This window comes from Lepidochelys kempii, chromosome 18 (genome assembly GCF_965140285.1).
Source record: "Lepidochelys kempii isolate rLepKem1 chromosome 18, rLepKem1.hap1, whole genome shotgun sequence".
Taxonomy (NCBI): domain Eukaryota; kingdom Metazoa; phylum Chordata; order Testudines; family Cheloniidae; genus Lepidochelys; species Lepidochelys kempii.
Window position 1 is genome coordinate 20965473 of NC_136397.1, and position 13327 is coordinate 20978799.

Genomic DNA, 13327 nt, shown 5'->3' on the forward strand with positions numbered 1-13327 from the left:
AACACCTTGTTTCCTATAATACGCCATTGTTGTCATTATATAACCTTTATCTGCCTCCTCCCAATAATGTGTCATGCTTTTGCCAGCTAATTGCTTTCAAACTGTAATAGCCCAACAGCCAATATTTGTCTTTTTAATACTTTTTCACCTTCAGTAATGATTTCCTCCCCCTGTCCCACTCCCTCCCTCCCCCAGTTTAAACTCTGAATTGCACAAGAAAGAAAATGCAAAAATGTTCCACACAAAGATAATTATCATAAAAATCTTTTATCCAAACCCCAGTCGAATGCAGTAGTCCCCTTATCACTGCAGGAATTTTGAGTAGGGCTCTTGAACTCCTTTGAGACTTGAGTCTGGTAGATTAGCATGTAGATGCCACATAATTGTGTTCCCCTTGGTTTCTCTGAAAGCTATTAGGCACTGATTTATTTTCCTGTTACATTCCTGCTTTGTCCTGCGTGTTACTGATGGAACTTAAGATAGATGCATGTAACCACAGACTTGACAAACAAGACATTGAGCCCTGGCAACAATTTGTTGTTGTTGGATTTTTCTTTTTCTTTTTGCTGAGATACTGAAGTAGAAACCTGTTGTTGAAGGGCACAGTTTTTATGTATTGTGCTTAAAGGGGGAAAAAAACCCTTAATGAACCCAAATACCATCAACTGGAGGTAGAGGGATGATCTAGTGATAAAGGCACAGCTCTGGGAGTCAGGAGATCTGAGTTTAGTTCTGAGCTTCCTCTGTGACTTGGGATCCACTCCTACAAGAGACTGAGACTAGCCTTTATCTGTGTTGCAGTTTCTTTCCCTGTAGCAATACACAAGGGTCTTGTGAGCTGAACTTGCTAATGTTTGTAACTATTTGTTTGCATGAAAATTAAGAACTCCAAATGCAAGAAGAGTATCTATTATGTGTCATTTTGGGGTGTTCAGTTAATCTACGTGCCAATCAATTTCTTCCCTCTAGAAATGTTTGACAGAGCTTATTTCTAAGGTTCCTAAGAATCGGATAGTAATGACAACTAGTGAGGACATTTTGAGGGTGTGGCTACCACAATCTCGGTCATCTTCGTGTCTCTCTCATATGTTTTGTTTTCTCAGTGTTCCACAGGAAGAAAATCCATTTCTCTTCATATTGTCCATCCTCCATGATCATGAAAAAGCTGTTGCTCTTGACAAGGGAAGAAGAAAGTTCTCATGAGTTTGCTCAAAATAGATACTTTTTTTTCCCCAAAAGATTTGAAGCATAAAGAGCTTTATCTGCACAGTATTTGTTGCACAAAAAGGGTACACAAAGCAAAACCAAAAAAAATGGAGGTGGCTGAACTGAGTGAACTAGTCAAGCCACGTGGGGCCTTGTTTTTTCTGTCATTACTTAACAGAAGCCTTATTGGACCAATATTCAGCTGGTATCAATAGAGCTAGGCCAGTTTGTGGCAACTGAGGGTTGGCCAATAATGCACAACTTGCAGTGATTCTGACAATGGGCAAGACAGGAGCAATGCGGGAGGCAGAATTAGCCAAATAAGAAGAATTACCAGCTGTAACAAATGTGTTTCATAGATATGTGAATTATAATCTCTTTAGCTGTGCATCAAAGCAAAAGATGTGTTACTCTCCTTAATGGTAGCAGGGATTCTAAAGTAATATGCGTAGTGTTGTGATGTAGTGTGTACATGTGTTACTTACCTATATCTAGCTATCTAATGAAATATTCTCCCTTGAGAACAGGTGCCCTGGTGTTCCTGCTAAATCTGCCTATATCCATCTGCACATTTCATACCTAGAAACTGGTTCAGGGAAAATAAGAGCCAACCAAAATCACCACCTAAATCTTGAAGGCTTTTTGAAGTTTGAGGACATTCTTTGTTAAATTGTCTTGGTGAAGAAAAAAAAAAACCCATTCACCTCCGCATTTCCTAGTTTGGGGTAAAAGATGAAGCACCAAAATGCATTGAGACATGGGATATTTTTGTCCTGTGTGGAATTAGGATGCACTGAGAATTTCATAAGAGATCAGGCTTTTCTGGGATTTCCTAACCAGGGAAGTTTAAAAAAAAAAAAAAGTTCAGAGAAGCTATAGAGAAGCAGATGAACTTTTGATTAATTCTCCAGACCAGAGCTTTCCCCAGCTCACTAACTATTCAAGAAAGAAAGAAAGAGTAGATCAAGTGAGCTGTAGCTCACGAAAGCTCATGCTCAAATAAATTGGTTAGTCTCTAAGGTGCCACAAGTACTCCTTGTCTTTTTGCGAATACAGACTAACACGGCTGTTACTCTGAAACCTTACTAAAGTAGATGATCTTGTTGCCAGAACAGTTCAAGATAACCAAGGGACCTCTATAGAGGAAGATCCTGTTATCATGCAGGTGGGAGGAGGGAGGGACTAGACAACTCAAACTGGTCCTGTATCATCACCTGATTCTCTGGAGTGCAAAGACAGAACAAAAATGGAGGCATTTTTGCCAGCAACAACAGCACTTTGCAGTACAACTTGCAATGTGGATTCGATGTTGAGATACAGGCACAGCACGGAATAATCATCTGCTGCAGGATGCAGTGAGATCAAGATTTAATTAATATATGACAGAAGTGGAGTGTCTTGGTGAGGTGGCCCCATCAGCCTGTGCTGTTGACTGCATCGAAATGGCTGCAAAACAAGGTGTGCAGGCTGATCCTTGCAATATTGTAGCAACAGGCCCATCTGTCTGTCCCAGCACCTCCGGATGTATTATGCCTTGGACAAGGATAAGGAAAGGCTGTTCAGGTCGTGCACCAATCCTGCTGCCCAGCTCAGCTCTGTCCCAGAAGAGGCATAATTTAGCCAATAGATGTGTGCTGATGGTGTCTTAAATTTAGCCTGGAAACACCTTGTATCACATCATTCTGTCACATCACATAAAATGTGACAATGTCATTTGCCCATTCATGATTTTATTTTATAAGAAACAATTTCTTGAAGATAGAATAAACACAACAAGTGCTGCAGCTTACACTGCCTTGTCAACCTTCTGTTACATCTGGGTAGCTTCTCTTGCTTCTGTTTCCAGCTCTCCCTCCCTGGTGACACAAAACATGTCACTTACATATTGGCTCAGTTCTCAAGATTTCTAATAAACATAGTTTCTTCCCCTAAAACTAGAAAAAGGGGCCCAATCCAGCTTCAACTGAGGCCCAGGGCACTTTGGCCATTGACGTCAACAGTGGCAGAAGAATCAGACCCATATTCTATTATCCATCTAAGCTACTTGAAAAGGGAGGAAAAAAAGGGAAATTTTCACCAATTTTCCCCCTTTTTTCAAAATTGGATCAAAAATTTTTGAATAAAAATTTCATTTTAGAAAATGTTAATTTGCTTCTCTTTGTGTGCCCACCTCTCATCGTCCATTCTTCTCATCTTCAGCAAGTCACTTCACCTCCCCATGTTTCATTTTCCTCCTGTGTCCAATGGGAATGGCACCACTGACCTCCCTCGCAGAGGTGCGGTGAGAGCAAATTGTTTAGTTAATATTTTAACATTATTTGATGTACAAAGTGCTGTGAGTGGTAATTATCATTTATTGTTGATATTGTTTAGTTTCATTAATTGGCACTAGGCAGTACGGAAAATTAGAGAGGAGAATTAATATTTTAATCACAAACAAGGAAGCACTAAAAGACCCTGGATCTGATTGTGACTTCACTTACGTTGGTGTAACTATATTGACTCCAGAAGTGGTCCTCTTGATTTACACCAAACACACTTTTGGGCCTTGTAAAACAAAGACTAGGTGATGATATTTGGTGCAAAAGTTTGTGCTGGTTAGCACATGTACCTTATCGCATGGAAATCAGATAAAAAGTTTGTTACACATCTTAGAAACACCAGTGCAGGGCATACAGAGACTCATACACACAGGGGAGTCAGGGTATAGGAATGCTTCCCATCTTTTACCCACTCATCTCCTTTCTTATACCACAGACGATCCAGGTCAGAGCTAACAATATTAGCCAAGATCATGAGATTCACTACCAACTCTATCCCTTTAAAAATAATATTTTTATTATGCCTTTTGAGTTAATGAGTCTTGCTACAGGCTTTAAATTTGCCGTAAAGCTCTTGAAGTGCGAGAATGAAACTTGAATTGCAAAGACAACTTTCAGAAATAGAGTGGGGAGTGAGAAAGGGGAGGGAGGGAATCCAGCATAAAGAGACTAAATGGTCATTCAAAAGCTTCTGTTTCAAGCTGACTGCTGGGTGGAGAAACCCGGATTGTCCCAACTCCCTCACAGAAGTCGTTCTCCTGGAAAATTTACAGCTCTGAGCTGATTGTTTGACTTGGCATTATGGTCAGGATGCTGCCTTGTAAACTTAATAATAGCTGCCCTCTTTTTAATTTGTTTGACCTTGACTACAATAATTTATTATGTGCATTAGGTCTTTTTTTAAAAAACAAAGAATTTGGCTCCTTTTTCTTCACTGCACGGTGCTCTGGTTTCGAACTCCTCCTGCTTCATAGTGCACTGTGGCTGCTACATAAGCTTAGAGGATTGGGGGGAAAGGGAATCCCTTGAAAAGTGTGTTCTCCAGGTTGCCTTAAAGCAGAGGAGCTTTTCCTAGCAGAAATATAATTATCATCTTTTTATAGGTTTATTTTTGAGACAAGAATCCTTCTGGTTTGCAACGCTTTCCACCCCGCCTCTTGGCAGGCCCATTGAAGGAAACAGCCACAAAGTTATTTGTATTTTAAAAACACTTAATTGCACAAATAAAAAAGACAGCCAAAACCCAACACTGTGTAAATCCAGTAACTCCTGTAGGTATCACCTAAAAAGCCTCTTCTGAGCTGAGGACAAAAAGCAGACAGAGGAGTTCAAGCTGCTGCTGCTGGTGAAGACACTTTTCTGCAGCAAAGAGCATTCTAAAAGTCATGGTCTCTTCAGGTTGTATGACTTTTGTAATGACACCATTCATGCTCGATACTAACTGCACCAGCCCAGGGTATTCTGTACCTGCAGCGTGCAAACATGCTATGCTCAGATTATGTGCAATGGATGCCATTTTATTTGCAGGAGAAACAGCTGCTCAGAAGAATTGAAATTATTCGGGACTTTCTAATGCTGACGTTGAACTATTTTGTCTTCCTGTTTTCAGAAGAGCACACATTTCGTTGTGAGGACTGCGATGAGCTCTTCCAGTCGAAGCTGGACCTGCGGCGACACAAGAAATATGCCTGCAACTCTGTCAGCTCGCTGTATGAGACACTGAATGAGGAGCTCAAACAGGAAGGGTTAGGCGACGGGCAGGTCTATGAGTGCAAAGACTGTGAGAGAATGTTCCCCAGTAAATACAGGTATTGCTGAGACAGCAGGAACGTACCTAGCTAGTGGGATGTGGAAAGCTAGAAGGAATTATCCAAACACAAAATAGTATTTGCAAGTGCGTGAATCAAGGGGGAGGTGGAGGTCTCAGGGTTGGTATCTGATTGTGGTTTTTCAGCTGTAGGCCACCATTCTGAATATGGCTCCAACCAGGTGTTTTCAGAAAATCACTCGCAATCAGGCAGCTGGTTGGCAGCTCATGTTGAGTGAGTTGTGGTCTCAATTCATGCCCTAGGGTCCACTGTCATGATCCATTGACTATTTTCACACTGCCTTAGAAAATCCATCCTGCTAGTCGGCTCTGATTGTTGGCCATCTCAGCAGCAGGCATGGGGACTGAATTCCACCTCCCCCTTTTCAGGTCAAGACTGGTATGATTGTACTACCTCTCCCTCTATGCTAGTTCTGTGGACAAGCCGAAGTGATCAGTTCTGTCAACCCAGCATGAGGCCCATTTTAAAAAAGGATATCCATCAGGCCCCTTCCTTCACCATTGAAGTCAATGGGAAAAGGTTCTTTCCAATCAGTTCTGAAGTGAATGAGAAATAATTCATTGGAAAAAAAACTGAATGAAAAAACAGGGTATCTTCAATTTAGTATCTTCTCTTTAGTAGACATTAAAGTATGAGACAACTTCTAGCCCTTTATTATGAATTTTACCAATATATACCAATCCTAGAAGTCTAAATAATAAGATGGGTGAACCAGAGTGCCTCATATTAAATGAGGATATTTATATAATAGGCATCACAGAAACTTGGTGGAATGAGGATAATCAATGGGACACGGATTTAATACCAGGGTACAAAATATATGAGAAGGCAGAACAGGTCATGCTGGTGGGGGAGTGGCACTATATGTGAAAGAAAGCGTAGAATCAAATGAAGTAAAAGTCTTAAATGAACTAAACTGTATCATAGAATCTCTATGGATAGTAATTTCATGCTCGACTAATTAGAATATAGCAGTAGGGACATATTACCAACCACCTGACCAGAATGGTGACAGTGACCATGAAACGCTCAGGGAGATTAGAGAGGCTATTAAAATAAAAAAACTCAGTTATAATGGGGGATTTAAACTATCCCCATATTGACTGGGTACATATCACCTCAGGATGGTGAGGCAGAGATAAAGTTTCTTGGCACCTTAAATGACTGCTTCTTGGAACAGCTAGTTCTGGAACCCACAAAAGGAGAGGCAATCCTTGATTTAGTCCTAAGTGGAGCACAGGATCAGGTCCAAGAGGTGAATATAGCTGGACCGTTTGGTAATAGTGACCATAATATAATTAAATGTAACATCCCTGTGGTGGGGAAAACACCACAGCGGCCCAACACTGTAGCATTTAATTTGAGAAATGGGAACTACACAAAAATGAGGAAGTTAGTTAAACAGAAATTAAAAGGTACAGCACCAAAAGTCAAATCCCTGCAAGCTGCATGGAAACTTTTTAAAGACACCATAATAGAGGTTCAATTTAAATGTATACCCCAAATTAAAAAACATAGAAAGAGAACCAAAAAAGAGCCACCATGGCTAAACAACAAAGTAAGAGAAGCTGTGAGAGGCAAAAAGGCATCCTTTAAAAAGTGGAAGTTAAACCCTAATGAGGAAAATAGAAAGGCGCATAAACTCTGGCAAATGAAGTGTAAAAATATAATTAAGAAGGCCAAAAAAGAATTTGAAGAACAGCTAGCCAAAGACTCAAAAAGTAATAGCAAAAAAATTTTAAGTACATCAGAAGCAGGAAGCCTGCTAAACAACCAGTGGGGCCACTGGACAATTGAGATGCTAAAGGAGCACTCAGGGGTGATAAGGCCATTGTGGAGAAACTAAATGAATTCTTTGCATCAGTCTTCACAGTTGAGGATGTGAGGGAGATTCCCAAACCTGAGACATACTTTTTAGGTGACAAATCTGAGGAACTGTTCCAGATTGAGGTGTCATTAGAGGACATTTTGGAACAAATTAAACAATAATAAGTCTCCAGGACCACAAGGTATTCACCCAAGAGTTCTGAAGGAACTCCAAAGTGAAATTGCAGGACTACTAACTCTCATCTGTAACCTACCATTTAAATCAGCTACTGTACTGAATGACTGGAGAATAGCTAATGTGATGCCAATTTTTAAAAAGGGCTCCAAAGGTGACCCTGGCAATTACAGGCTGGTAAGCCTGACTTCAGTACCAGGCAAACTGGTTGACACTATAGTAAAGAACACAATTGTCAGACACATAAATGAACATAATTTGTTGGGGAAGAGTCAACGTGGTTTTGTAAAGGGAAATCATACCTCACCAATCTAGTAGAATTCTTTGAGAGGGGTCAACAAGCATGTGGACAAAGGGGATCCAGTGGATATAGTGTACTTAGATTTTCAGAAAGCCTTTGACAAGGTCCCTCACCAAAGGCTCTTAAGCAAAGTAAGCAGTCATAGGATAAGAGGGAAGGTCCTCTCATGAACTGGTAACTGGTTAAAAGATAGGAAATAAAGGGTAGGAATACATGGACAGTTTTCAGAATGGAGAGAGGCAAATAGTGGTGTCCTCCAGGGGTCTGTACTGGGACCGGTACTGTTCAACATATTCATAAATGATCTGGAAAAAGGGGTAAACAGTGAGGTGGAAAAATTTGTAGTTGACACAAAACTACTCAAGATAGTTAAGCCCCAAGCAGACTGTGAAGGGCTATGAAAAGGATCTCACAAAACTGGGTGACTGGGCAACAAAATGGCAGATGAAATTCAAGGTTGATAAATGCAAAGTAATGCACATTGGAAAACATAATCCCAACTATACATATAAAATGATGGGGTCTAAATTAGCTGTTACCACTCAAGAAAGAGATCTTGGAGTCACTGTGAATAGTTCTCTGAAAACATCCACTCAATGTGCAGCAGCAGTCAAAAAAAACGAACAGAATGTTGGGAATCATTTAGAAAGGGATCTATAATAAGACAGAATATATCATATTGCCTCTATATAAATCCATGGTACGCCCACATCTTAAATACTGCATGCAGATGTGGTCGCCCCATCTCAAAAAAGATATATTGGAATTGGAAAAGGTTCAGAAAAGGGCAACAAAAATGATTTGTTGTATGGAATGGCTGCCATATGAAGAGAGATTAATAAGACTTGGACTTTTCAGCTGGGAAAAGAGATGACTAAGGGGGATATGATGGAGGTCTATAATATCATGACTGGTGTTGAGAAGGAAGTGTTATTTACTCCTTCTCATAATACAAGAACTAGTGGTCACCAAATGAAATCAATAGGCAGCAGGATTCAAACAACCAAAAGGAAGTATTTTTTCACACAACACACAGTCAACCTGTGGAACTCCTTGCCAGAGGATGTTGTGAAGGCCAAGGCTATAACAGGATTCAAAAAAGAACTAGATAAATTCATGGAGGATCGGTCCATCAATGGCTATTAGCAAAGATGGGCAGGGATGGAGTCCATAGTCTCTGTTTTCCAGAAGCTTGGAACGGGCGACGGGATGGATCACTTGATGATTACCTGTTCTGTTCATTCCCTCTGGGGCACCTGGCATTGGCCACTGTTGGAAGGCAGGATACTGGGCTAGATGGACCTTTGTTCTGACCCAGTATGGACGTTCTTATGTACACTGAAGGTTTTAATGTAAATGTGTTAATTATGCCTATGTGTACATTAAACTCATCACCTTTTATGCTTAGGCTTTCAGTTACGATTTTCTTTTCCAAATATATAGTTCCATGCAGAGATTAAATTTAATGCCATTTCAGGAGGAAACTACCTATTCTTGTTTGGGCCCCAGTAAATCTGAACATTCCACTTTATTCCTAGAGAAGCCCTGCTAAGACAGCAGGATAAGTCCAGTCAGTATACCTAGTTTGCCTAATAATTTCTTGGAATTTAATATGGATCAAATCAAAAATATCACTAGAAAGCTGAAATTGAGCATTTAGGAGATGACTAAGTAAATAGATGTGCTAATCTCAGTAGATACTTTCCTGTAAATATTGTATTTAGTTGTCCATGTTTTCTCTAAATAAAATCATAAATGGCAATTAACCACAGGAAAATAATACAACTTCATGGTGAACATAGTTTCTTTATCAGAATGGATGATTATTCTTCATGATTAACAGGAAGTCAATTTATTAGTGTCTTTTTCATGAAGATTAACAATTAGAACTTGAAGGGAGAAGAGAGGATATCCCAGGGAGTAGTGAGATTTTAAACTGCTTTGGTTAGTCAGAAGTGGTTATCAGGCAGACGGAAATCTAGCCAAGCACTAGAGGTGTGCTGAAACAGCAACATACACAGTTGTCGTAACTTGTGAACCAGCAAATGCCATCAGGTCACAGATATTTGAATTCAAGTCATTTTTCAGTCCCATGAGTTTTTGGGCTGGGAATTTCACAAGAAACTAAGGAAATTAAATACCGAACTCCTGGGTTCCTAACGTCCTAAAACTCCTTTTGAAATCCCAGCCATAGGGGCTAACCCTGACAGGAACGGGTCTGTGGAATTTAATAGACTGACAGAACATTTCTATTGGGTTTTTAAACCATCCCACAGAATTTAATATAAAATTGTATACCTCCTTTAAAATTCTATAGGGACAGTTTAACTACCAAGACGATTTCATTTTCTGTTAAATTTCAGTGCGTCTTACAGTTCTGTGGAATTTATCTATATGGCTGAGTATCTGCAACTCCCACTGATCTGTGCTTGAAGCCAACAGGAGTTGCAAATGTTCCTCCTTTCTCTGGATCATAGGGTTTACAGGGTGAACAATTTGCAGCTTTTTTGGTACTCGAGTTGCTAATGGGGTAAATCTTCTTTACTGCACTTTATGTTCATCCTCAGTAGAGGAATTTCTGCCCTTCCTACCGATCCCACCATCCATCACATTGGCTTCCCTTTACTGTCACCCCCTGGTTTACTGGCTCAGCAGGAGAGCTGCTTGCTGACACACACGCTCAAGATGAAAAGGCAGAGAGAACACTTTGGCATGGGGGGAAATACAGCAGCTCTCTCTGTAATGGCACAATTTCAGCAGCCACTTGGGTTTGCCATCATCATCCAGTTGGCAGAAATTGAAAATCACCGAGTTAAGTAATAAAAGATGTCTGACATTTAAAAGTGAAATGTGTTTGCACCTTATCACATTTCTTTCAAATGTTGAGTCCCAGTGTTCTGGGAAGTTATGGGCTTTGTGCCCATGAAAGTGGCAACATGATAGGTTCAGCAGCAACAGCTAATATCTTGTCTTTCCTTGCCGGGATCCTGCTGGAGTCTCTGTCACTCGTGTTTTCCCTCATGGACCTTCAGGATTGGGGTCCATTTTCTCTCTTTTTCACATTAAATGGGAGAAAATTCATGAAACATAACAAACTTTGGAGGGCAGAATGGGCCCATTTTCAATGTGAAATTAAATGTCAAAAGAAAAAGGAAAAAAAGAAGAAAATTTCCCTAGACACATAATTGTTAATACGTTGTTCACTTTATTTTAAAAGGATTTTGAAGTCATGTTATGTGACAAGCACTGGGTTGACTAGTTAGGTGTGAAAAAAACAGTGCTTATTGACCTGTTTGTCTGTCACCATCTTTAATCACCATGGTCTCTCTCAAACCTCCTTAGTACTAAAGAACAGGATTACAGTAACTGTAGCTCTGTTGTCAGCAAGTGTCTTGTTCAGCCTGACCCTGAATTGGAACCAGTCGAGGACTACACTATTCATTGGCTCATTTATTGTGGCTGTATGCCTGAATTCTCTGCTCTCTTTCTTCCCTAGCTTGGAGCAGCACATGATAATCCACACTGAGGAGAGGGAGTACAAGTGTGACCAATGTCCAAAGGCTTTCAACTGGAAATCAAACCTGATTCGTCACCAGATGTCACATGACAGTGGCAAACGATTTGAATGTGAAAACTGTGTGAAGGTATGGTTCAGGGCATGATGCAGCGTGGGTTCACAGCGTCATCCAGGAAAAGACCTGGTGAGCTGGAGAAACGACTCAGCGGAAATAATCAAACGCAGTGTCAATCGGCATGGTTTTACTTTCTTGAGGAATGACAATTGTAACCATAATTCAGAATAAGGTAACATGAGTAACAGGAAGCAAAGAAAAGACTCCTCAGCCTGGGGTTTAACCCAGTCCTGTAAATTTGGATGTGGAACCCAATCTACCTGCAAGCAACCGTTCTCGTAGCCTTTTCCCAAGCATTGCAAGGTTCTTTAGATTTCAGGTGAGCACTGTGAAGCATGTGTGTTGTCAGGCAGATAGATTTAGCTATTCAGAAGCAAAACTTTATGTATGAAATCGGATACACCATAGACTGCATAGAGGGTGAGATGAGTTGGGTGCCAACCGGTGAACATGATACAAGTCAGCACTAATTGTATGTTATCTCTTCGCAGTGCAAGGTGAAAATCCTGCACTGCTGATCTCAGAACCTGTTATCCCAAGAACACTTACAATAAACAACAATAGTCAGCCAACCCTCCCTCCTCTGCCACAGCCATGTTTGTTTCTGTCCCCTAAAAGCATTTTCTCTTTTCTCACTTTCTCAGGTGTTTACTGACCCCAGCAACCTCCAGCGGCACATCCGTTCCCAGCACGTTGGCGCGCGAGCCCATGCCTGCCCGGACTGTGGCAAAACCTTTGCCACCTCGTCTGGCCTCAAACAACACAAGCACATTCACAGTACTGTCAAACCTTTCATATGTAAGTTGTCACGGCCATCACACAATCCTGGCTTTCGCTATAATTGTACATATCCTAAGGGGGGCCCCAGCACTGGCTGTACCTCTTTGAGCAGCCGCTGTAATTTTATAGGTCAGAGCACAAGATGAAATTCCGCAGAGATTTTTTTTTTTTTTTTGCATGCTCCTTGTTTTTCAGTAAACATTCATGGCAGTTTTTGACTTTCTTGACAAGTTAAAAGCTGAGTCTCTCAGCAGGCCCAGTGATGCCATTTTCTCATATCTTTTCTTTCTCTCTCTTTTTCTAATGGTCCTGTTGGTGACAAAAATAAACAGCCTGATAGAAATTTGTTTCTGGGGGGCTTCAAATCATACGATCAGGGTGAAGAATTTGGAAAAGCAGCATACAAGAAAGAAGAAACTTTTAAAAAGCATTTTTTTCTTCTTTATTCCCGAGGACTTTAATCTAGACAATACTCTCCAACTATTTAAATTGCAAATTAGCTACATCCTTGTAGTATTCAGGAGGGCGTTTCCAAAGGGATCATTTACCCTGGGAATGCCTGAAAGATCCTCATCTTATTTCTTGTTGCCTTTGGGTTTGTTTTTTTTAATCTCTGTAGTGCCCCTTGCATCTTGGTAGCTGTGCAGGAAGGCGTATTCTACATCACCAGAAATGTGCACGGCCTGCTCTGGTGGCTACCACTCACCATCTCACAAAAAAAGGTGGCCGTGTAGTTAAAGCACAAAACAGGATCTCTGTTCAGTTCCTGGCTTTGAGGCTGAGGCCAGATGTTCCACCATGCAAGCCACTGAAGTTGTCTGTGCTTCCATATCCCCAAACGGGAACAGTGCACAATGGTAGGTGCGAGGCGAAATTCATTAATGTGCATTGAGCTCATTAGATGGGCGTCAGTGGGGAAATACAAAATACTGTTATTACTCATTTGGCTGACTAGAGAGATGATGATATGATCTTTCACTTAGCATCTCATGCCAACTGGCACATGAAAGAAAGAGAGAGAGAGAGAGAGAATTTGAATCTCGTAATATTTCTACATTGAAATGAACTGTTTCTTCTAACAACCAACTCACTCTTCTTACCAAAGCAATTATGGGTAAAGTGTTCTCCTCATCCATATCAAGGTTTGAAATAACTTGAGAACAAGTCTGCCCAGTTCATGTGTGACAAGTGTTAATATTGAATCTGTTAACAACTGGGTAAAAGCTAACAAATGATGGGGCTCTGTGGGTGTGCTG

The 13327-nt window shown here is 40.7% G+C and overlaps 1 protein-coding gene across 3 annotated transcripts in view; it reads left to right on the forward strand.

Moving 5' to 3' along the window:
• Positions 1-13327, forward strand: part of PRDM16 (PR/SET domain 16) — a 434588-nt gene that overhangs the window by 384987 nt on the left and 36274 nt on the right. For all 3 annotated transcript variants that reach the window (XM_073316649.2, XM_073316650.2, XM_073316651.1), the window contains exons 6-8: positions 5137-5335; positions 11156-11303; positions 11936-12089. In XM_073316649.2, coding sequence (XP_073172750.1) covers positions 5137-5335; positions 11156-11303; positions 11936-12089 — 501 coding nt within the window. The remainder of the gene's footprint in view (positions 1-5136; positions 5336-11155; positions 11304-11935; positions 12090-13327) is intronic.